This window comes from Mesoplodon densirostris, chromosome 1 (assembly GCF_025265405.1).
Source record: "Mesoplodon densirostris isolate mMesDen1 chromosome 1, mMesDen1 primary haplotype, whole genome shotgun sequence".
NCBI lineage: Eukaryota > Metazoa > Chordata > Mammalia > Artiodactyla > Ziphiidae > Mesoplodon > Mesoplodon densirostris.
Window position 1 is genome coordinate 107,310,987 of NC_082661.1, and position 24,486 is coordinate 107,335,472.

Sequence of the window (24,486 nt, forward strand, 5' to 3'; positions counted from 1 at the left end):
TTCTTTTGTATTACCGTTTATTACAAGATATTGAATATAGTTTCCTGTGCTATACAGTAGGGCCTATTGTTTATATTTTATATATAGCAGCCTGTATCCCAAAAAGAAGAGGCTGCTTTAACGCCAGGGTGATGCATTCCTACCACCACGAAGAAATAGGGTTGGTGCTCGTTACCGACTGGACTGGATTCCTCCAATTCATACACGGACGTTCTCACCCCCAGTACCTCAGAAGTGACTGTATTTGGAGAGGGAGCCTTTAAAGAGGTGATTAAAATGAGGTCATATGGGTGGGCCTGAATCCCACATGGCTGGTGTCCTTGTAAGAGGAGATTAGGACACAGACACACACAAAGGGACGACCATGTGAGGACACGGGGAGGAGGTGGCCATCTGCCAGGCAAGGAGAGAGCCCTCAGGAGGAACCCCTGCCCTCAGGCTGCGGCCTCCAGGATGTGAGAGAATGAGCGTCTGCCGTATGGGCCGCCTGCACACCGTGGTGATTGGTCACATAGCCACATCCAGGCAGAGCTTCCTGACGAGGCAGGAAGACAACACCCAGAAACCGGAGGCCCACCGGGCACCCCAACACCCCTTGTATGGTAACAGTGGGGCCCCAGGCACCAAGCCCTGAAGCCTCCCCCAGCGGCCAAGGGCAATGGGGACAGGTGATGGCTTTGGGGTTCAGGTGGAGAATGCTCACACTGCCATCCCCAGCCAAGGATGAGGCAGCTGGTGGGCCCTGGTGCCCCACCCTTTCCATGTGGACAGGAGCTGGGGGTGACTGGGCCTTGCCTTCCATGTGCCCTGCCAGGCCTGCCCCCCCCCATCCCTGAGCCCAGGCAGCTCGAAGGGCAGCAGAGAGAGGAGGGTGGGTCGGGGCCCCCACTCCTGCTTGCATCGCCCCAGACTGGCTGCACCCCTGCTCCTCGCCACGTGGCCTCACCAGGTGGCCTCTTCACACGGTTCTCTGTCAGCTCCACCTGCCCTGGGGTGGGCATGGGGGGTTGGGGAGGAGCTCCAGGGCTCCACACCACCCCTCGTGGCTTCCCTGCCCCCTGTCCACATGTCCATCCACAGTCCCCAAGTCGCCCTCGTCTGGGCGTGCTGTTTCCTCCTGGGCCCAGATAAGGAGCCCGGATGACCGCAGGAGTGGACACTGCCAGCCTTTCCTGCCATTGGGGACAGTCTGGGCAGGCAGGGTGCAGGGGGCAGCCTGGCTGGGCCTCAGGAAGTGGGAACCCTCTGGGCCCTCCTGGAGCAGGGGCTGGGAATGGGGCCTGCTGCACCCAGCGGTGACACCAGAGACCCCAGGCACACAGGGCAGGCACCCCAGTGGCAACTCACACCTGTCTGCGCTTCACCCGAGTCCCATCCCGGCTCCCACAGGCAGGGGTGGGGCGAGGCGGGGATGGCCTCACTCCAGCCAGGCCTCGTGTCTGCCCAGTGCCCACCACGAAGGCCGTCCCCATTACTGTGTGTGGAAAGGCACTTTAAGGGGGTGAATGAGGGGCAGGAGGGGACAAACAGAGGGGATGACTGGCTGAGAGGCTGACGGCAGTCTGGCCCAGCATGGCTTCTGGCCGCCCAGGCTCACGGTCAGCACAGGTCCAGTCGCGAGGCAGCAGTGGCCCTCACGGGGCAGGGACCCCCAGGTACCACACGGGGCTCGAGAAGGGGCCCGGTCGGGCCCAGTAGTCCACAGCACGAACCCGGTAGGAGCCGGAGACAACAGCCGTGTCTGAGGACACAAAGGTACGTGCCTGCTCTTGAAGCTGAATCCCTCTGATCCCCCCAAACTCCAGGTGCCGGAAGGCCCTGGACCCCTCCCCACAGGGACTGTGCTGAGGCAGCAGGCACACCTGGGCTGAACACGAAGAGGTTAAAGGTCGAAGGCTTCCTGCTGATGGGCAGGTACACCACACCCTCCGGGGAGAACTGGATCTCATAGGTCCACAGGCACCTGGGGAAGGTCAGGCAGGACCAGGGCTGGGGTCCAGGGGGCCTGGCAGGCAGGGGGCGCCCAGAGCCCTACTCCCCTCCAGCCCCCTTCCTGGCCCCTCCCCGGGGCCCAGGACACTCTTCCTGCAATGACAAAGGGCCACACAGGCTGAGAGGAAGGGTCTGGAGCACACGTGCCAGGGGCAAATGGTCTGTGTAGGTGCCCCCACCCTACATCACAGAGGTACAAAGTCATGGGCCATTTGTGCCAACAGTGGGGGCAGCTGTATGGGCGGCAGAGAGCACAGTCCGCGTTGGGTGGCCAAAGGGCCACAGAGAGTGGCCACGTGGGCGCTACAGCCCGGAGAACCTGGGGACCAAGGGCGCGTGGGTGGGGGCAGGGGTAGGGGTGGTGACGGCACTCACGCACTTGGAGCCCACACGCTCATCGGACCAGACCAAAAGCAGCTGCCCGTGGGTCAAGGGGAGAGCACGGAGCCGGGTCACCTGGGGGAGTGAGGCACCAAGACTGGTTGGGGGCGGGGGTGACCGGGGTGCCGGCAGGGAAGGGAACTGCCACTTGCCTGCCCCGGCGGCTCCTCCGGGCGCGCGCACACGTGCACCAGCCAGAGCGAGGGCAGAGGAAGCTCAGGGCGCAGCGTCAGGCGGCCGCTGCTGGGAAAAGGGAGCGGCATCATGGCCACCGGGTCCTGGGGACAGAGTCAGGGGCTCAGGGCCCTCGGACCTCGGGAGCCGCCCCGCCCCATACCCCACGTTCCCCGCGGACCTCGGCTGCGCGCATGTGCCGGAACTGCTCAGCAGAGGGGTAGACGGGCCTGCCCAGGCGCCGCCACTCGCCGTAGGGGCTGCAGAGCCAGTTGTCCATGTAGAGCTGGACAAAGACGACCTCTGCGGAGCGGGATGCTGGGGCCGGGTCTCGCCTCCTCCAGGCCCCGCCCCGCCAGAGCTACCCCCACCGCAGGGGCTGGAGCACCCTCTCTGGGAGCCCTGCTTACCCGGGCCCGGGGGCACCCCGTGCAGGCTTAGAGTCAAGGGTACGCTGCGGTTGGCGTGCGCGCGGGTGTCGTCGCTCGCGTAGACCAGCACCGTGGCGCGCCAGGCGTTGGCGGGGCCAGTGGGGTGGTGGGTGCTGGCCAGGACGCCCACCGTGTGGTTGCTGTCCAGCACCGTCCCGTCCCGCGACACCTCAGCCCAGAGCTGCTCACCGTCTATGGGTGTTAGAGGGGTCACCACGCAGAGTCGTCGCCCCTCGACCCTCCCAGGGCCCGGCTTCCCACCATTTGCCCTCCTCCACTGGAGGTCCCCAGCCACACCACAACCTCTGTGGCCCACGGAGCTGGGGAAGGGTGGGGAGGGACAAGAAACATGCTCCCGGCTCCCCAGCAGGGCACATCCTTCTGCGGGCCTTTGCAAAAGCTACTCCTGGCCTAGAACGACATCCCCGTCCAACTGAGGCCTCATCCTGGCCCCGCCCTTGCAGGAAGTGACAAGGAACCCGGCACGCGGCTCACCCAGCAGGGCCAGCAGGGCCATCGCTGTGAGCACCGGCTTGCGCAGCAGCTGCACGTGCGGCGGGCGCGTGTCGTTGACCTGGAAGCGCGCGGTGAGCGTGCGCTGAGAGAAGGGGTGCGGGTGGTAACTCAGGAAGGCGTTGTCGTTGCTTAGGAGCGCGTAGCGGACGGAGGAGCTGCTGTTGGCCACCAGCAGGTTCTGGTGCTGTGCGATGACCTGCGGGCATCAGGGTGGCTGGCAACACGACCGCGGGGGCCGCCTGCCCGTCCCTCCCACCCCGGAGAAACGCCTCCCCCGGGGGCGGGCCTGGCGGTGGGCCCACCTTCACGACCATGGCAGCGTAGGTCACGTCGGCCCTCCAGGGCTGCGGCAGGGACCAGCCCACCAGCGGGTCGGCCTCGTCGTTGTAAACGGGGGTGTCCGCGAACTTCGGGAAGAGCCGCTGTATCTGCCGCACGACCGCCGCCTCCTGCTCCAGAATGTAGATGGAGCTGCCCGCGCCCTGCGCAGAGGCCCCGCCTGAGCAACCCCCGAGACCGCCGCGGAGGGGCAGCGGGGCTGCAGGCAGCAGGCGGGGATTCTGGGGTTGCCGCGTGCGGGGTACCCCCGCGTAGGCGCTGGGTTGGGGGCGGGGACGGACGGAAGGGCGGGGATCCCGGGCTGGACCTTCTTGTGGAGGGCGATGTAGTCCAGCCTCACGCCCACCTCCCCGGTGAAGAAGTTGGTGCCGTTGTGGCAGTGCCCCAGGAGGCCCCAGCAGAGCGGGGAGCGCGGCAGCGGGTGGAAGGAGTCTCCGGGGCCGCCCAGGCGCAGAGCCGAGCTGGCGGCTCGCAGACCCTCGGAGCAGGCGTCGTAGTAGTTCAAGAAGCCTGGGCGGGAGGGACACTGAGTCCACACCCCCACTCCGGAGGGGCGGCTGCCACCCCCTCTCAGATCCGCAGGACCCCAGGAGGCCGGCCTGCCCACCTTGCAAGGTCATGGACACGTTGTCAAAGTCATGGTGGTCCGGCTCATTCCACGTCTCAAAATTCCACTTGGAAACGTGCTTGAGGCCGTACCTACCTGCAGAGGGTCTCTACTGTGGTGAGAGGGCCCCTCCCCTGGGGCAGGGTCATGGGCTCATGGGGATCCCCAGGGAGGGGCAACCATGGTGGGGGGTTTGGATGTGACCGGAGTGTCTGATTCCCTATGAGTTGCCCCCCTCCCCCATCAGGAGGCCCTGGTTCAGTGGGTTCATGATGAGAAGACCAGGAGGTGGCCTGGATGGGTGTGGGAGCAGAGCCTGCCCAGGAGTGCCCTCCCTGTCCCCGCAGGGCATGCGCCCAGCCCACCGATGTATCTCCTGGCCAGGAGGGAGACCAGGTTCTTCCACTCGAACACCTGCTGCTTGTCCTCAAAGTCAGTGAAGCGTCCGGAGGGGCTTCCCATCAGCTCAAAGCCTGCAGCACATGAGAGTGGCTGTCCCACTGCTCACCTGCCTGTCTCCACCAGGCCACACTGGGGTAGGCCCTGAGTGGGCAACCAGGAGGACCCAGAAGGGCCAGGCCAAGGGGAGGGGGTGGGGCCAGCAGTACAAGGGCGAGGCTGGCGGCTTACCTGGGAAGAGCTGATTCTCCCTGAGAAGGTCCAGGTACCGGTCCAGGTGGGTGAAGTTGTAGCTCAGGCCGTGCCTGGCTGACCCCCTGTAGAAGGACACTCAATGTCAGGATGGGAGAAGGTGGGCCTGGGACCGGAACTGTGGCCACATTCAAGCAGCTAAGAAACCTGCAAGGTGCCATGCAGGACTAGGCTCCAGACTCAGCTGGCCCCTCTCCTCAGAAAACGTAACTATGTAAGCCTATTAGTCACTCACAGCCTAGTATGAACTAGGGTGTCTGTACCGAAATCCCACCCTCAAGCCTTCAGGGGCTCAGAATAGCCTGTGGGAGGGGGCAGGCAGGTCTTTTGGGAAAGGTACAACAGGATGGAGGGGGGAAGAATAGGCATCCTAAAGACAGCTGACAGTGAAGCGGGAGGCTGTGGGGTGAGCCTGGCAGGGCCCTGTGGTGCCATATCCTGCTTCCCTGCACCTCCTGGAGGCCAGGGCCCCAGACTTGGCTCAACACTGCCCCTGCCCCCCTTCCACACTCTGAGAGGCAATGTGGACAGGCAGAGAGGGAGAAGGGCAGCCTCCCCGCCCTGCACTCATCCCTGAGGTAGAAATGAACTCATGATAATCAAGCAGCAGAAAAGCAGCTAGTGGGCCTGGGGCAGAAGGGTGTGGGTTGTGAGAGATGCAGTCACACGAGGCCTTGTGACAACGGTGAGGATGGAATCCTGACTCAGGATGGGACCCAGGGTGACATGGGGAGTCCTCTCAGGGATTGAGGCAGAGCAGCACCATGACTTCTTTTGTTTATGTGTTTGTAAGACAATTTTTTTAGAACAGTTTTGGATTCACAGCAAAATTGAGATGGAGGTACTGAGATTTCCCATTTACCTCCAGCCACGCTCCCTCCCCACATGCACAGCCTCCCCCATGATCAACATCCCAGAGTGGGACTTCTATTACAACTGATGGACCTACACTGACATCATAGTCACCCCAAATCCACAGTCCACATTAGGGCTCACCTGGTGATGTACATTCTATGGGTTTGGAAAATGTATAATGGCATGTATCTACCACTGTAGTATCACACAAAGTATTTTTACTGACCTAAAAATCCTCTATGCCTCACCTCTTTATCCTCCCCCCACCCCAAACCCCTGACGTGTTTACTGTCTCCATAGTTTTGCCTTTGCCGTGTTTTGAAAGGATCCCTTCATCGGCCCATTGGAGCCAGAGTGGGAGCTGGAAGACGGTTCCCCGGGGGAGGTATGGTGCCCGGACTGGGTGGTGTCGGTGCAGCAGCAAGGGGGAGCTGGAGCGGATGGATTTAGGAGGCAGAGGGGCCAGCATCCACTGCCGGACTGGAGGGGAGCTGGGAAGGGGGGGGGGTTCTGCACAACCGTGGATTTCGCTTGAGCACCTGGGGGTGCGTGCAGTTGGCAGAGGCACGCGGGGGAGTAAGATGGGTCTCGAATGCGCTGGCGTGGAGGTGGTGCACCTGGGGTCGGGGGCTGGGTGAGGAAACTAGTGCTCAGCCTTCAGGCCAAGGCAAGGAGGGCGAGGCAGGCGGAGTAGAGCACCGAGCCTGCGGCTGATGCGGCAGCCTGGGGTGGCCCAGACGGGTGGGCCGGCAGAGGGTCTGAGGGCTTCCCCTGAGGGCACGCCTGGTCCATCCACAGATCTGAGGGGGAGGGCGGACACGTTCCAGAGGGCGTGCAGCTGCGCCCTCTAGTGGCAGCCAGGTGCGTCCCGCCTTGCGGCGGCGGCGGCGAGGGAGGGGCGACGAGGGATCAAGGTGGAATCTGGCCCTGAACCGCTCTGGGTCTAAGTCTCCCAGTCAGTCTCACGCAAGTCTGGCCAGCACAGCGCTGTCCCCCTGAGGGACAGCGAGGGTCTGGACAAGTCAGCACCTCCCTTCCGGGCCTCTGCCCCATTCGTCACTGCACAAGGTCAAGGCCGAGCCACCACGCAGACAGGGTGCCTCCAGCTCTCACCAGGCCAGGCTGCGTCTTCCCACCTCCGGAGCCCAAACCCACAGCACGTGCACAGAGGGGGTCCGCCCCTCCCCCCTCCAAAGGTCACCACCGGTAGCAAAGAAAAAAAAAACTTAAGCGCTCGGGTAAAAATTAAATGGCGTGGCAGCGGACGGGTTCCAAAGTCCCACAGATGGGGGTGGGGGAGCAGGCGTGGGTGATGGGCGACGCCTGTACAGTGGAGGCCTGGGGACGGGTGCCAGGCTTTCTCTGCAGATCCTGGCAGCGCTGGGCCGACTTGGGGCGGGAGCACATCAGGCCTCGGGTAAATGCTGTTCCGGCGCTCAGTGTCCTGGGCCAGCAGGGTGTCACCAGGGGAGCCCCATCCGCAGAGCCGATCTCAGCCTGTCACTCTGAGTGGACTTGAGTGTCCGCTGACCCATCCAGCGTCGGCACCCAGAAATGCCCTAGGAGTCAGTAACCTGCCCCCCGGGGACCAGAAAACCCAACCTTGGGGTAATCCCAGGCCCAGAAACCCCGGGGAGCAGTCCTCGGGCCCCACTGTCGGTGCCTAGGTCTCCATTCGTCTCAGCCTCCGTTGGGAGGGGAATTTGAGAGATCAAAGCTAGTGAGGGGGCTGAGCCAGAAGGTGTAGTGCGCAGCCCACCCCTGCACTCCCCCTGCAGAGGCCTGGGTCACAGACGCAGTCCAGCCCGAGAGCCTCTCCGTCCTCCAGCCACGCAGGGGGCCGAACCTGGGCGCGAGGCACAGGCAGCGTCGCCTCCGGCTCCTGGCCCGGCACTTGCAGCCGAGGCTGCACAACGACTTTATTCACTGCATGCCGGCGGCTGTCAGGAACGCCTGCACCAGGAACGCCCCCCCCCCATCCCTGGGCCTGAGCGCGTGCGCCGCGAGGACCCAGCAGCACCCAGGACTGGTGAGTGCTCGGGTGCGCGGGGCGGGGCCCCAGGCCTCGCGTGCTCGGGCGTGGAATCTGGGGAACACAGGGTGGGGATCGGGCCGGGTGCAGATGGGGCCGCGCTTGCTCTTCTGGCAAGGGGAGGGACGCACCCGTGGGAGGGGGCGCAGGGCGGATGGAAATGTGCTGGGTGGGGCCCGGGCCGCGCGTGCTTGGCTTGGGGGGCGCACCCGTGGGAGGAGGCGCAGAGCGGGGGTGCATGTGGAAATGCACGGAGTGGGAACCCGGGGCGCGCGTGGTCGGCAGGGATGGCGGGGCTCGGGGCTGGGGTGGGGAAATACATGGGGCGGGGCGAGAGTGCTCAGAGGGGGAGACACAGACCCGCCGCTGTGGGAACCGGCAGCCACAGTCAGAGTCCGGGGCTGTGAAGGTGCTGGCCGGGGAGGCAGGAGAGTCGCTCTTCTGGAACTGGGAGCGCTGGGGTCTGGTTCTCGGGGGCCTGGAGATGAGAACGGGCTTGCAGCCCAGCCTCTTTTCACTTGTGGGGATACATGGCTCCTTTCCAAATAAGTGTACTCAGTGTCTTAAAATGGTGATTTAAAGACCAATATTAAAATAACAACCATGTGGCACAGGACTGGGCAGGAGGCAAGATGAGGGCGGTTCCCGCAGGCGGAGGTGCTGGAGACCCCACGCCCCATGCTGGTTAACCCGCGCCAGGGTCCTGCTGCCCCCCTGCCCCAGTGGAGGAGTCTGCAGTGGGCCCGCTGAGGTGAAGGGGGACAGTGGGCCTCGGCCAGCAAGGCCCCAGGACCCAAGACGCTCGCCTGTGTGCCTGGTCAGATGGCAGCATGAAGACCACAGTCCTCAAAGCACAGAGGGACAGGTGGGGGGGGGGGCGCTTAGACCCCGGGGTCCTGCAGTTCTCTTTCAGTTGTATCTCTTCACCTGCTTAGACACCCAGCCTGGGCAGGGGCTGGGGGAGTAGAGGCCCAGTCCCTGCCACCAAGGCAGCCAAGGCCAGGCCCCTGCGGTGCAGATGGACGAGGGAAATGGGTGCTGCAGCACTGAGAACAGCCCCTCCCTGAAATATCAATTATCTCCACCTGCCTAAAACCCCACCACAGGTGCTCCAAACCTAGGCGGCCCCCGAAAGCCCTGTCCCCACCTTCTGAGAGGGGGAGGGGCCGCCGCCCCCATTCACCCCTCCCCTCCCCGACGGTGGGCCCAGCCGCCACCTCTGCCCACATGTGTCATGCAGGGAGTTCCCACACTGCCGCTCCGCCGGTAGCTGGGTTGGAAGACAGCGTGTTATGACCCCTCGGTGGCCCCTCCACTCCAGCCCTGAGAGGAGTCTTATCTGCCCCTGAACTGCTGTGACTTGTCCCGCCGGCCCTCTGGGCGGTGGCTCCTGTAAACCACATCCTTGGGCAAACAGCACCCCCCCAGGACTGAGTAGGTACTGCGCAGGACTCGGCGGGAAGGGGCCGTTCCGGGAGGCCCCAGGCTCTGCCCTGGGGGGTTGGGTTCAGACTCCGGAGGGCAGGGCGAGATCTTGGGGCCCAACACAGACTCTTCAAGAACAAGGAATCAGATCTGGAGATGGACGTGGCATCGCAGTGGGGCCTCGGCCCTGACCACTCCTCCCCCTTGATGCAGGTGTGCAGAGACCCTCCCACTCTCTGGCTATCCCCCCAGCCACCCTGGGGTTCCACTCCCACCTCTACCCCCAAATGGGGCCTCTGGTCTTTCCCATCCAGGCCACGGATGTGGCAGAACTTTCAGGGAGGCTCTGGAGGGAGGTCCCAAAGTGAGGCTGAATGTGGGAGGTGCCTGGATGGAGCTCCCCCCTCCCCCTGCCCTGGGCTTTGGGAGACAGCAGGCGCAGGCCAGCTCAGCCCTGCAGTCCCGTCAAAGGGGCCCCTCGCAGCCTCTCAGGCCTCCCCTCCAGGATGGAGAACACTCGGGGCTGTGGTGTTCTTTCCCCACGTTGCCCCTCAGGCACCCACTTGTTCATTTTAAAGATGGGAGAACTGAGGTTCTGAGTAATTTTAAAAACAGCAGCGCACTCTTAGTTAACTGTACGTGGGACATGAGGGTAGTCGTCTAAAGGGACCGTTTACCTTAACACCGGCCCTGTGAGGCAGGTCCCACTGGCCCTGGAGGAGTGGATGGAGGCGTGGCGAGGCCAGGCGGCCACCCACCGCACCGGGCCAGCACCTGGCTGGGATCCAGGTGGTGGGGCTCCAGGGGACAGAACCAGGACCCCTGTCCCTGCAGCAGGAAGGGCACACCTGTGCTAATTGTATCTCGATGCCTGGCAGCCCTCCAGTCCTCGGCCACCACCCCCCGCAGTGGCCTTGTGCCTGCTTTCCACACAAGGACACAGAGCAGAAGCCAACATGTGGCTACTCTGGGCCCAGCTGGCTCCTGCGCGGACCAGACCCATCTCCTGGCAGACAGGATGTCCAGGGATGGGGCTCGGAGACCAGCCCCTCCCTCGGACCCCCATCCTTGCCCACACTCCAGGGTCCTGCAAGCTGTGCACTGGGCCCCAGAGCCGAGGGGTAGCACGCTGCCTGTTCCCCACCCCCTCCCCCAGCACAATTGGCCAGGCTCCTGAGCTTTCTGCCTCCCCGAGGGGCCCAGAGTCCAAGCTTCCCGCTCCAGCCACTCAATGCCCCAGCCCACCTGTCCCGCACCTGGAGCCCTGCTCCTGGGAGGCTGGAAGCTTGTAAGAGTCCCACACAAGTGTAATTATCTGTGAGCCTCTGATTACAGTACAACTCCCCCGTATTAGCCGCCCAGGTAATGCTCATCTGGGGGAACCTATGACTCAGCAATCTTTGGAGTAAATGATTTAACTGCAAGCCCAGCACAGCCGAGCAGTCAGATGCTAAGCACAGAGCGCTGCCCACCGGTCAGTGCCAGGCCAGCTCTGTGCCTGAGCACACCACCTGCATGCCCACCTGCTAACTGAGCCAGAGGCCCCGGGGACAGACAAGCTAGGCCCGCACTATCTTCCAAGCCCGTGAGGGGCCCCCTCAGGTAAGAGTCCCCCTGGGACCCTGCGGCAGGGCAGCGAGGGCTCTAGACAACTCAGCCACAGCAGAGGCCAGCTCCCTGGATGGAGCGGAGGGGCAGGACACCGTGAGTGGAAAAGCCCAATTCCAGTGTTTCTTTTGTGGACTCCCCATTGTTTAAACAGTCAGTCAGTCAACACACCTGGACCTCGGGGGCTGGCTGAGCTCAAGGTGTCCAGGGACCCCTGTGTGGTGAGGTCTTCAAAGGAAAGAAACAGCTCCCCTAGCATCCCCCAAAGGACAGGCCTGCCACTCGAGCCCGGAGGGCAGCGTCCGCCTGCCCACACCTCACACCAGGCCAGGACGAGCGCCCATCCTCCACACCCGGGGACACCCCAGGCCCCGCATCCCCGGCCAGTGCACACACCGCGCCAGGGTGACCAGGCTCTGAGGAAGCAGAGACCATCTGCTTCATGTCACCATGAGGGGGACAGCAAGAGCTGAAGTCCCGGCAGACCTCAGCACAGCTGTGAACGGGACGCCCTGGCACTCGCTGAGCACAGAGGCAAGGTCAGCCTGGGCTGGGTGGCAGGCTGCCCTCTGGACAGCAGGGACGGTTGGCACGTGTGTTCTGCGGTGCGCCTGTGCAGCCTGAAACACCAGCCAAAACCCAGAAGCGTTAACACGCACTGGGAAAGGGGCCTGCTGTCCCAGAACATCCTGCAGGCGATGGACACCAGTCACCCCCGCTCCCCTCCCAGCCGGCCCCTCAAAGCACGTTCCAGGAATTCTGCCGCAAGGACCGGGCAGTGGCAGGCGCTGCTGCAGCACAGATTTGGGGTCCTGGCATCTGCAAGGCTCTTCCTGCCAGCAGGGCGGCAGTGCAGAGGTGATGGAGGGACGACCAGAGGGGACTATGGTGGTCTGGACGGCAGAGCAGAGGGGCCTCTGGCGTGGACAGAGAGCAGCGGAGCTTGTTCTGGCCACGCGAGTCTGGGTCTCCGTGACGCCCTCTGACTCTAACACGTCTTGCCACCCAAGCAATGACACCCACTTCTGCCCACTTTGCAGGTTTTCTCGGGGGGTGGGCTGGTGCCCCAAGATGGAAGTGTCCCCTGAGTGCACACAGCAGGGCAGGGGGCTGGTGCTGGTTCGCCGGCGGCCCCCCGCACCCCCGGGCCTGCGAGAGGTTCTGAAGGCCCGGCTGCGGCGGAGCTGTGCGTGCAGCGTGCAGGGGGCCTGGGCACTGCTGCAGGACCTGCTCCCCGCAACGCGCTGGCTCCGCCAGTACCAGCCTCGGGAGGACCTGGCAGGTGACGTCGTATCTGGGCTGGTCATCGGCATCATCCTGGTCCCTCAGGCCATCGCCTACTCACTGCTGGCCGGGCTGCAGCCCATCTACAGCCTCTACACGTCCTTCTTTGCGAACCTCATCTACTTCCTCATGGGCACCTCACGCCACGTCTCCGTGGGTATCTTCAGCCTGCTCTGCCTCATGGTGGGCCAGGTGGTGGACCGCGAGCTCCTGCTGGCCGGCTTCGACCCCGCCCAGGACGGCCCGGGGCCCGGGGCCAACCACAGCGCCCTCAACGCCTCGGCCACCACGCTGGCGCTTGGGCTACAGGACTGCAGCCGGGACTGCTACGCCATCCGCGTGGCCACTGCCCTCACGCTGCTGGCCGGGATTTACCAGGTGAGGAGCTGGGCCTGGGCCTAGACAGGCTGGCTCAGCCACTCAGAGCAGCCCCTTCAGGTACTGGTCGCCCCTCTGCAAGGGCCAAGCCCGGGGGAGACAGGAGGTCAGGGCGGTGGCTTAACCCGCAAGGAGAGAACAGGGCACAGGCAGAAGTGAGTGCGTGACAGCACCCCAGGTCGGGGCACAAGAGGGGCTGAGGGTGCCCGGGGTGGGGAGCCTGCCTGGCCAGCTGCAGAGTGTGGCCTCGGGCCCAAATGTGCCCCCACCTGGTCTGCACATCCTCCCCAGCTTCCTGTCCCAAGTGGGATCCTGGGAACTGCCTGCCCGCCTGCCTTCCCATTGCCTCCCTGCACCCAGCCCTCCCTGGACCAGGACTGTCCACCCCAATGTCGCCCCCTCCCAAGGGCCACCTCAGGTCCTTCCCCTCAGCTCCAGGTCCCCCGGGAGGGGGGCGGTGCTGTGGACAGGGCAGAGAAAGGAGCTGCCTTCCGATGCCCAGAGCCCGCGTGTGTGAGACCACGGTGAGTGTCGTGGCCACAGCGTGCACTCCGGCGTCTGCTGTGCCTGTGCGCGCACACACATGTGCAGGCAGCCGCGGATGGGGTCCACGTGGGAAATAAGCAATGCGAGGGAGGGAGGTCCGGCTCTGTGCTGTGCCCGCACCCTGCAGCCCTGACCACACTCTGTCTGCAGGTCCTCATGGGCGTCCTCGGGCTGGGCTTCGTGTCCGCCTACCTCTCGCAGCCGCTGCTGGACGGCTTCGCCATGGGGGCCTCAGTGACCATCCTGACCTCCCAGCTCCGACACCTGCTGGGTGTGCGGGTCCCGCGGCACCAGGGGCCGGGCCTGGTGGTCAGCACATGGCTGAGCCTGATGCGCAGTGCCGGGCAGGCCAACCTGTGCGACGTGCTCACCAGTGCCGCATGCCTGGCCGTGCTGCTGGCGGCCAAGGAGCTCTCGGACCGCTACCGGCACCACTTGAAGGTGCCGCTGCCTGCAGAACTGCTGGTCATCGGGGCGGCCACGCTCGTGTCCCACTTCGGGCAGTTCCACGAGCGCTTCGGCTCCAGTGTGGCTGGCGACATCCCCACTGGCTTCATGGCCCCGCATGTGCCAGACCCGGCGCTAGTGGGGCACGTGGCGCTGGACGCCGTGTCCCTGGCCCTGGTGGGCTCCGCCTTCTCCATCTCGCTGGCAGAGATGTTCGCCCGCAGCCATGGCTACTCTGTGCGCGCCAACCAGGAGCTGCTGGCTGTGGGCTGCTGCAATGTGCTGCCTGCCTTCTTCCACTGTTTTGCCACCAGCGCTGCCCTGGCCAAGAGCCTGGTGAAGACAGCCACCGGCTGCCGCACGCAGCTGTCCAGCGCGGTCAGCGCCGCTGTGGTGCTGCTGGTGGTGCTGGCGCTAGCGCCCCTGTTCCGGGACCTGCAGCGGAGCGTGCTGGCCTGCATCATCATCGTCAGCCTGCGTGGGGCCCTGCGCAAGGTGCGGGACGTCCCGCGGCTATGGCGGCTCAGCCCTGCCGATGCTCTGGTCTGGGTGGCCACGGCGGCCACCTGCGTGCTGGTCAGCACCGAGGCCGGGCTCCTGGCCGGCATTCTCCTCTCACTGCTCAGCCTGGCCGGCCGCACACGGCACCCACGCGCTGCCCTGCTCGCCCGCGCCGGGGATTCCACCTTCTATGGGGACCCAGCAGAATTTGAGGGCCTGGTCCCCGAGCCTGGTGTGCAGGTGTTCCGCTTCACGGGGCCCCTCTACTACGCCAATAAGGACTTCTTCCTGTGGTCACTCTACAGCCTCACTGGGCTGAACGCTGGGTATGCAGCCACCAGGAGGAAGGAGCAGGGCCCGGGGGTGGGGGCTGGCGAGGGAGAGCCTGTCGAAGGCAGGGACCTGGGTCCCGGGAGCAGCACAGCTGCGCTGGTGCCCTCGGCAACCTGCTTCCACGCAGTGGTCATTGACTGTGCCCCGCTGCTGTTCCTGGATGCTGCCGGCCTGGCCACGCTGCAGGACCTGCGCCGAGACTACGGGGCCTTGGGCATCACCCTGCTCCTGGCCTGCTGCAGCCCCTCAGTAAGGGACACCCTGAGGAGAGGCGGCTTCCTCGGGGAGGACCAGGGGGACGCGGCCGAGGAGGGGCAGCTGTTCCCCAGCGTGCACTGTGCCGTGCAGGCGGCCCGAGCCCGCTGCCAGGAACTGGTAGCCACCAACTACACCCTCTAACAGAGCCGGCACCTGCCGCCAGCCTCCATTCCCACCATCCATCACTGCAATCTTGCTGTCGCCTGGTGCCTCCAATCTAGAGGGCCCAGGGAACCCCAAATGGGATGGAGGGTGGCAGTGAACACACACAAGGACCCAGACACTTGAGAACCCTCAACTGCACCTTGGAGACAAACGCTGCCTCGGTGCCAACTTGGGCCCAGTGCTGTGCATCTGTGGTCTGTGGAGCCGGTCTGACAGTCAGTGTCCTGTCTTACTTGAACAAGGACCCTGAGGCAGTCACGTGGCCTCCAAGGTGCCAAAAGGACGTTGGTCCCTTGGCCCGCTAGCCCGCCGCCCCCCAAGTGAGAGCTAGCAGCTCTGGCCAGGGGTGTGAGAGTCTCTGTGTCTAGGAAACCCCGCAATGCACACACCCAAGTGTCTCTTACACCCTGTGCCTCAGCCCCCACAGGGGCTGGCAGGGCCAAAGGCAGATGTGACCAACACGACCTCAGCCCGGCCCCTGGCATGGCATCCCTACAGTCTGAGCACAGAGCGAGGGTGCCCACTCGCCGTTGCAGGGTCCAGCTGTGCCTGATCCAGGGGCTGCCCCAGCACCCACAGCGCCTGTGCCGCCAGGAGGGTGCCCTCCATTCTCCCCTGCCCCCAGGATGCTTGGCCGAGCAGCACAGCGGCAATGGCTTCTTGGAGCAGGAGTCCCCCACCCCGTGACCCCGCCATGGCCCGGTACTGCACAGTCCTCCACACCCATACGCCACTTCCTCTTAGTCTCCATCTGCATCTCCATACACTGGGCTCTGCCCAGCTGCCCCCAGGCTGCCCATCCCCTCCATCACCCACCTGGCCGTGATGAGGTCCAGCAGCCAGTGGGTCCGAACCTGTTCGATGCCACCATGAGGGACGGCACCCACGTAGGCCAGGTTGAGCTGCTGGTCCCAGCTGAGGTCATACCGGTCAGCCTGGCTGTGCGGCAGTGGGGGACTGGGCACAAAACAAGGGGGAGCGGAGGCATTAGTCCCCTTGATGGGGCCAGCGGAGGGGCCTCAGCACAGGCCCCACACCTACAAACTCAGGGCAAGGACCGGGGCGTGTCTGCTGATGAATTTTACTGTCCCTGAGGTAATAAACTGCCCCCTAGGGCCAGGACTGTGATGAAGTCTCAGGTTTATGGGGGTCGGGGGCTCCCAGAGAGATCACATTCCCACCCTGCTCCCTGCCCCACCGGCCGGGAGATATCAGCTCCAAGCCTGACAGAGGCAATCGGGGACACCAGGGACGGGGACAGGTCCCACTGCAGGGACGTCGAACATTCTGGGGTTGCCCCCTCGAGGGGGTCCCGGTCTGCGCCAAAGAGTAGTGTCCTGGGCCACAGCCCCTCCTGCAGCCTGGGCTGCCGTGGTTGGCCACCAGGCTCTTCAGCCTCTGGGGGGTGACCAGACACACTCAGGACCTGGCCCCAGGCCCCCACCACACGGGGCAGCCGCTCAGCTAGAAAACCTCCGCAGCACTGGAAACACCGCATAGAGCCAGCGGACAGAGAGGAGATCCCCACTCTGAGGCTGGACACGAAAGGAAGGAGCGAGCCGCGGCCCTCCTCACTTCGGAGCGCCTACTGCAGGTCTCTCCAGGTGCGACACGGGGGTCCCGGAGGCCGGGGGCGGGGTGCGCGGCCGCGGTTTGGGAAGAGCGCGCAGCGAGCAGGGGCGTGCTGGGCCGCTCCGACCTCAGTGTCCCCCGCGGAGCGCTCACCAGAAGCCGGTGCTCCTCCAGAAGGGCTGCAGGGGACGCATCGCGCGGGCCGCGTCCACGCGCACCAGGTGCGGAGCCTCGGCGGCCGCAAGGGACACGACCTGGAGCGCGAGCAGCGCGGCGCGGGGCCGAGGTGGGCGCATGGCGGGGGCGCGGGGGACGCAAGCCCCGGGCACGGGAGCACCCCAATCCCGGGAGACTCACCCGACCCTCCGCGCTCCGGGAGCCGAGGTCCGCGCCCCGCCCGCCGGTTCCGCCTCCGGGTCGCGCGCCACGTGACCGCCGGCACGGGGCGGGGCCTCAGCAGGACCGGGCCGGGCGGGGGTCTGGCGGGCAGCGGGAGGTGGGTGTGGCCGGAGCGGTGGGCGTAGAGGGGGGCTGTGGGAGGGGCGTGGCCGGGAGGGGAAAGCAGGAGGCGTGGGCGGGGTCTGGCGGGAGGTGGCCGTGGAGGCAGGCCCGGGGCCGTGGGTGTGGGGCTGGGTGGCGGGGCGGGGGGCTCCCGCAGCCCCGGAATCTGGAGCGCTTCTCAAGACAGTGGGCTCTGCCCAGCTGCCCTCAGGCTGCCATCCCCCCGCCCCAACCTGGAACCCCTTCCCGGCAGTTTGCTCCCTTCCGTTCCCTCCCGCGCCGAGCAGACTGCGGGGACTGGGCGGCGCTCGGAAAGCGCTCGGCCTTCAGCCGCTCTTGTGAAATCCGTCGTCTGTTAAAGCTTCGGAAGGTCGGCTCGCGGGCCGGCAAGTATCCTAACGCGCGGGCCAGGCGGCTGCTCAGTGGAAGGTGGTCAGAAGTGGGACACATTTGGAAGGTGGACTGGTGGCTCTTAGGAATTTGGCTGGAGCAGCGTGCGGATGTGACGTTTTCTGAGAGGAGGGCTGTTGTAAAGCAACGGGGGTGGTCAGGGGGCTAAGCTGCCTTTGAGAAACCAAGTGGACATTTCTATGGGCAGATGGGCAGCGCGGCCTGGGTGTTGGGGGAGGTGGGGTCAGCGGTGAATGTTTAAGCTTCAAACTGCACATGTACTACGTGTGTGTATAACTACATATACTGTAGGTCGTACAGCATCACATCCTCCACCAATCAAGCGTCTCAGGACTCGGGGAAGAGCCTCTGTCCTTGCACTGTCCTCCCTCGGACAGCAGAACCCCGCCCCAGAGTCAACCAGTGTCACCAGTCCCTTGGGCTGAAGAGAGAGGAGCTCTAAAAGTGATGGACGACATCCAGTCACAGAATGAAGACGTGCTCCGTAGGCCGAGGAAAAGTACAAAGGCAGCAGAACCCAGGCGGGTCCTAGTGAAATGCTGAAACCAAAGCTGAAGGGAAAGCCTTCAAAGCAGCTTGAGGGGGAAAGGACCCGTTACCCTCAAAGTGCAAAACAGCAAGAAAGAACACTGACTTTCCAACAGAAGCGGCCAGAACCAGCAGCCAAGGAAAGGAAAACTTCAAACTAAACCACTGTTAGCCAGGACATCTCGATCCAGCAAAAAGCATGCTTTGAAATGGAGGTCAAATAAAGACGCTTCAGAGAATCCAACTCTGAGAACACTTGTCACCTCTGACCCTCCTTTACGGAAACGGTAACTGGTGTTCTTCTAGAAGAATGGTGATCCTTGCAGCCCAGAGGGGCAGGAAGGAAGGAAACGCAGCAGAAAGGTCTATTGTCTATAAGTCTAATGAAGAGTGACACATAACACGGCAATAATAACAGCTCATGGGGCTCGAAATATATCCAGAGACTGAAGTATATGACAACAGTAGTAGCCCAGGGATTGTGAGGGGCACACGGTGTGTGAGCGGCTGGCCCCCCACGTCCTCTGAGTGGGAGCTTCTACCGTGAAGGGACTTTGCAGGTGGGACTAAGTTAATGGTCTTGAGATAGGGAGATGACCCTGGATCATCCGAGCGGGTTCTGAGTGTCCTTGTAAGGGGGAGGCAGAGGGAGATTTGACACGAAAGAGGCTGTGTGGTGACTTCAGAAGAAAGAAAGCCATCTGAAGATTGTCCTAAAATTTGCACTCAGGACTTGTTTTAATCATGTGTGCTTAGACAGACGGACACAGATCCCTAGAAATAGGAGGCAGGACCACATGGGGAGGCGGAGGGAGGGGATGGGCATTATTAAAGTATCCTTATGTGCAAAGAGTCTTTAGTGCCCAAAGGCAGGACAGGTCCCCTTTAACAGAGGAAAGGGCAGTGGAAAAGCTTTGAAACTTGGCGTGAGGTGTGAGTGAGCCACGGTCCTTGAATTAAGAGAGATTAAGGCCTGGGACAAGACAGAGGCCCATCTAGGGTTCCACTTGCTGGACTGGAATTTGAAAAGGGGTGTTTGAGGAGACCAATCTTTGTCTCAGCCACACAGGCCCTCTGGGAGCCCTCAGGGACTATACTTTGAGAAGTGACATGTGTAGCATGTCCTGGCCACACCTCACGTCGTGGCCTTAGTGCACGTGGAAACGTGTAATTTTAATATATATTTGGGAGTCTGTGAGACAAGAGATTCCTAGGGTTCTCACCTCTGAAGGGGGCGATTTTTAGGTGATGGTTGGACAGTCTATGATCAATGTGCAGATGGGCCACTTGTTCAGGGCACCCGCTGCTAAGACAGCTGCGTGAAGACCAGCCGGTGTCTGGATGGACCTCTGGATCCGTCCGTCTTCAGGGCTGAGGCACGGGAGGAACCTCGTCATGTGGGGTAGCTGGCAGTGCTGTTCACACAGTACAGACTCCTGCCGCTGCTACTCAGGTCATCCTAAGGGGCTCCCCAGGTAGCCAGGGGGTCTGGGGGAAGAATATGTGGCCACCAGAACTCAACAAGGACTAGAAGATGTTGGACCTGTGTGTCCAGTGGCTGTCCTTGGAGGAGGACGTCATCACGGCGAGGCCACACCTGTGCTCCTGGAGAAAGGCGTCTGCCATTGGTCAAGGTTGGTCAAGGGCTCGCCTGCCAGGACGGTGCGTGCTGGAAGGCGGCCAGGTGCCAGGGTGGCCTGGAGAGGCGTGGCCGCCCCTTCAGGGTGGAGCCAGCGGTGGGGAGAGGCACCCACTGAGCAAAGTGTCTGGTCGCTGGTCGGTGGAGGCCATGGTGTTGGCAGTGTGGGTTTCTGGTGTGGGGCCCTAACAGCGGGACCACAGCTGCACGGGGTGCTTTTCCACCGGGAGCGACCCTTAACTTTTACAGGGAAAAGAACGGGCAGAACTAGACCTTATTTTCTCCCCTCTGTGCCCTTATATTGGTTTTTTCTTTCATCCTTTTCTCTCTCTTCATTTATTTCTTCATTTATTTTTCTGTTAGGCTTTTCCTCCCTGTCTCTGACTGGTAAGAGGACCAGGGGCCCTGCTGGCAGTACTGTCAATCTTTCTCCCTCTTCCTTCTTTTAAACAAAAGCCTGTTTTTTCTCAAATAAAACCTGGCCTAGGGCTTCCCTGATGGCGCAGTGGTTGAGTCCGCCTGCCGATGCAGGGGACACAGGTTCGTGCCCCGGTCCGGGAAGGTCCCACATGCCACGGAGCGGCTGGGCCCGTGAGCCATGGCCGCTGAGCCTGTGCGTCCGGAGCCTGTGCTCCGCAACGGGAGAGGCCACAACAGTGAGAGGCCCGCATACCGCAAAAAATATACAAATAAAAATAAAAAATAAAAAACCTGTCCTGTATCTCTAAGCAGGGAAGAACGGTTTCCTTCTATCCGCCCCCCACCCCATATCTGTCTCGGACTGTATTGGCTATATTTGCTTATTTTCTGTATTCTTGGTGCGCTGGCATTTGGGGCCTTGGTCCTGGAGAGACAGCCCTCCCAGTCTGAGCCTCCCCACAGCGAACTGGCCCCTCAGCCACTCTCACCCACTGCGCCGACATGCCCCCTGCCCCAGACCCCCTCAGAGCTGGGCACTGGACAAGCAGCACTGCCCCTAGCGCTCAGGCCGCCAGAGTTGTTCAAACTGTCCAATCCGAAATTTGCCATGTGTACCTGCGCTGCCTCACCCATTCCTTCCTGTGAAAACCCCAGTTAAGGCTCTGGGCCACATTCTCTTCCCTTCTGCTTCTGCCTCCTGACCCAAACCTATGCTCCTGATGGGGCGGCCCCTTCTCTTGAGAAGTGTGAATAATAAATTCTTCCTTCAAGGCAGACGTAGAGAATGGACTTAAGGACACGGGGTGGAGGGGGGGAAGCTGGGAAGAAATGAGAGGGTGGCATGGACATATATATACACGACCAAATGTAAAATAGCTAGCTAGTGGGAAGCAGCCGCAGAGCACAGGGAGATCTGCTCGGTGCTCTGTGACCACCTAGAGGGGTGGGATGGGGAGGGTGGGAGGGAGACACAAGAGGGAGGGGATATGGGGACATATGTATATGTATAGCTGATTCACTTTGTTATAAAGCAGAAACTAACACACCATTGTAGAGCAATTATACTCCAATAAAGATGTAAAAATAAATAAATAAAAACTGAAAAAAAAGTTCTTTCTTCAAAGGCAGTTGTCTCCGTTTCTGTCACCTTATCATAGGTGATTAAAACAAATCCTGGGGGCTTCCCTGGTGGCGCAGTGGTTGGGAGTCCGCCTGCCGATGCAGGGGACACGGGTTCGTGCCCCTATCCCGGAAGATCCCACATGCCGCGGAGCGGCTGGGCCCGCGAGCCATGGCCGCGGAGCCTGTGTGTCCGGAGCCTGTGCTCCGCAATGGGAGAGGCCACAGCAGTGAGAGGCCCGCGTACAGCAAAAAAAAAAAAAAAAAAAAAAAAAAAAAAACAAATCCTGGGCACAAATTTTATTTTAATTAATTAATTAATTAATTTTAAAATAAATTTATTTATTTAGTTTTGGCTACGTTGGGTCTTTGTTGCTGTGCATGGACTTTCTCTAGTTGCGGCGAGTTGGGGCTACCCTTCATTGCAGTGTGCGGGCTTCTCATTGAGGTGCCTTCTCTTGTTGTGGAGCACGGGCTCTAGGCGCACGGGCTTCAGTAGTTGTGGCACACGGGTTCAGTAGTTGTGGCTTGCAGGCTCTACAGCACACGCTCAGTAGTTGTGGCGCACAGGCTTAGTTGCTCCACGGCACGTGGGATCTTCCCGGACCAGGGCTCGAACCCGTGTCCCCTGCATTGGCGGGCGGATTCTTAACCACTGTGCCACCAAGGAAGTCCCCTGGGCACAAATTTTAGAACAAAGGTGCAGTGCTGCTCAGGAATGCCAGGAACGTGGCTCTAGAAGCTGGAGGCCAGCAGCCCAGAGTGGAGGGAATGTGGTCCCGCCCACACCTTGAACACGCGCAGGGGCTTCTGCTATGGAGACAGGGGCTATGACGCCAGAGTGGTGGGGACAGTGGGGCCCTGGGCACAGATGGACACAGGCACCACAGGGAGGCCATGGGTCCATGCAGTCTCCTGGGTTCATACAGGGCCTTCATATGCCCAGAAGGTTTTGTAACTTTTGCCAAATGAGGACAATGTGACCACAGCAGTTCCCATACTCTCTCAGGTCCCCCGTCATACTTCCCCTCTGGCTGGAGTGGCTCTGGGGGTGGCACTCTCGGGATCTGGCCAAGGGGAAGTTGAGTTGTGGGAACATGGGTTGGGGGTCAGTGGAGAACACACGTCCTCCCCAGCCACTTGGTTAGGAAGTTACTGCCAGACATCCTGGCGTAGAAAACAGCTTCCGGGAACACCCGTGGCAACTAACCAGGAGGAAGGAGTGAATCACCCTAACTTTTGGAAAAGGATTAAACATCCGCTGATTTAACAGGAAACGCTGACATTGACAAGATAACGTGGACCCTAACAGCCAATGTGACAAGGACATGATGTAAGAAGTTTCATCAGGTCAGCAGGGACATTTTAGATTAGTCATGGCCCAGGAAAAGCACACGACCCTGAGGCTTCCCAGCTTATGGAAGAAACTTGACGAAGTTCTCTCCAGCTGCGACAGTAGTCCTAATAATGTATGCAATACAACCAGTAACGAGTTGTCACGCGGAAAGTCTTGTAAAATAGCAGTTACAATTGTTTTCAATCAGTTATGCTGGAGGGACTAAATTATCTTTTTCTTTTCTCCCTGGACAATGATATTGCAAAATTGTTTTAAAAAGAGACAATTAAAAATGTAGATGAGGGAATTCCCTGGCGGTCCAGTGGTTAGGACTCTGGGCTTTCACTGTCGAGGGCCTAGGTTCAATTCTTGGTTGGGGAACTAAGATCCACAAGCCACGCAGCAGGGACAAAAAAAAATTTTAAGAACGTGGATGAAAAAAGAATCACAGTGGAGTAGCAGGCAGTTATGAATAAAAGCTGCAGGCTTTTTCTAGATTTTGTGATGTTTGTGCCATTTATTGATATTTTTCATGTTTAATTTGTTGTGATTTTTTTCTCTCATTCTGAATAAGTGTGTTTCTAATTTTATCAAAATAATTCTGCATTTTTTCTTAAAGAGAGTCCCATTGACTCCAGGCTGCCCCACACCTGGGCAGGCCCAGCCCCACATTTACCTGGTGGTACGTCGGCCAAGTGGAGATGCGCCCGAGGCTGCACACCACGCCGCCCTCTTCCTGAGACACGGGCACCTTCGCCATCTCAGGGCGGGCAGGTGCTCGTGGAGCAGGACTCAAAGGCCCTCCCCAGAAGGGAAAAGGCTGCCCAGCTGGCCGAGAGGAAACAAAGGTGGCCTTCACTAAGAGCCACCACTGAGCAGGTGGCAGGACCAGCCAGGTGTGGGGGGGATGCAGACACAGTCCCTCGCAATATTCGCGGAGCCTGTCTTTGCGAGTCCGCCTGCTCGCGAAGACCCACTTGTCCCACCGTCGTCAACGCTGGCAGCGCCTTCGAGGCTGTCCACGGATGGACGTGCGCAGAGCAGCGGCGACGGGCCCTGCTTCTCGCTTCTGCTCACCCGTGAGCGAGCCCTCTTCCTGCCCGTTCGGTGCCGCGTTTCCGCTCTTGTGCTTTCGGTGGTGATTCTGAGGCTTCTGTGGCCCCCAGCCGAGGGCTCTTCACATCCGGAGTCCTGAGCGCGGGAGGCCGGGATGTGCCCCGCGGAGGAACCCGTGTGCCGGGCAAGCTCCGTCCAGGCCGAGGGACAGCGCTGCCGGCCGGGTCAGTGCTTAACGAGCCAACGATGGTGTCTGTTCACTAAGTGGTCTTTTTGTGTTGACTCGTCAGGGAAAACGCCGTGAGGAGAGGCTGGCAGGAAGCAGCCCAGTGTTTCCCCAGGAGCCATGGGTAAGAGTTTGCAGAGACCACATAGAGCATGACTTTGAGAATACTGACAATTGACTGTAACCAATAAAAGAATCACCTCCAGAATATATAAAGAACTCCTACAAATCAATAAGAAAAAGACGCTCAATAGAAAGGTGACCAAGGCATCTAACCAAGCCTCACAGGAAGAGCTGCAGATGACAGACAGACCCAGGACGAGCTGCAGGCCTCTCTCACCACCGCCACTGGACAAGAGCCACAGCCACACAGACACCTCTGCACCCTTACCAGAAAGGCTGAAATTGTGACACTGTTAGTGTCCAGGGTTGGCAAAAGTCTCCCACATTGCTGGTGGAAGTATGAACTTTTATTTTTGTGTGGATTCTTGGAAAGCTGTTTGGCATTATTTTCTACAAGTGAACATAGCACGTCCTACTTCATCAGACACAAGGACATATATGTGTGGTATCCATACATGGACGAGAATGTGCCCAGAAGCATTTTCCATAACAGCCAAAGTCTGGCACCAACCCCCAAGCCCGCTCTTGCAGAAGCACTGAGAGGCAGGACCCCAACGGCGGACCAGACCCTCACATGCCCGTGACGTGAGCAGCAACAAAAAGACCTTCAGTGGAACTCAAGACAAACGTTG

The 24,486-nt window shown here is 61.4% G+C and overlaps 2 protein-coding genes across 11 annotated transcripts; one reads left to right on the plus strand and one right to left on the minus strand.

Moving 5' to 3' along the window:
* Nucleotides 1-16,906, minus strand: IDUA (alpha-L-iduronidase). 10 transcript variants are annotated; one of them, XM_060107295.1, is made up of 14 exons: nucleotides 16,853-16,903; nucleotides 16,649-16,749; nucleotides 15,740-15,880; nucleotides 5,071-5,156; nucleotides 4,806-4,913; nucleotides 4,441-4,536; nucleotides 4,141-4,343; nucleotides 3,797-3,976; nucleotides 3,474-3,690; nucleotides 2,729-3,170; nucleotides 2,526-2,616; nucleotides 2,372-2,448; nucleotides 1,863-1,963; nucleotides 1-1,741 (listed from the first exon to the last, which is right to left on the minus strand). In XM_060107295.1, the coding sequence occupies exons 2-14, from the start codon at nucleotides 16,687-16,689 to the stop codon at nucleotides 1,635-1,637; spliced, it is 1,890 nt and encodes a 629-aa protein (XP_059963278.1). In that variant the 5' UTR covers nucleotides 16,690-16,749; nucleotides 16,853-16,903; the 3' UTR covers nucleotides 1-1,634. The 10 variants fall into 10 exon arrangements, 9 of the variants coding, with proteins under 9 accessions (XP_059963278.1, XP_059963273.1, XP_059963313.1 ...); XM_060107290.1 differs by having other exon boundaries at nucleotides 2,526-2,651; nucleotides 2,729-2,850; nucleotides 2,958-3,170; nucleotides 16,649-16,903; XM_060107330.1 differs by lacking the exon at nucleotides 16,649-16,749 and having other exon boundaries at nucleotides 16,853-16,906.
* On the plus strand, nucleotides 12,083-14,899 carry SLC26A1 (solute carrier family 26 member 1). The gene is made up of 2 exons (XM_060107256.1): nucleotides 12,083-12,673; nucleotides 13,370-14,899. Exons 1-2 carry the CDS (start codon nucleotides 12,083-12,085, stop codon nucleotides 14,897-14,899), a joined length of 2,121 nt encoding a protein of 706 aa, XP_059963239.1.
* Nucleotides 16,907-24,486: the final 7,580 nt, after the last annotated feature.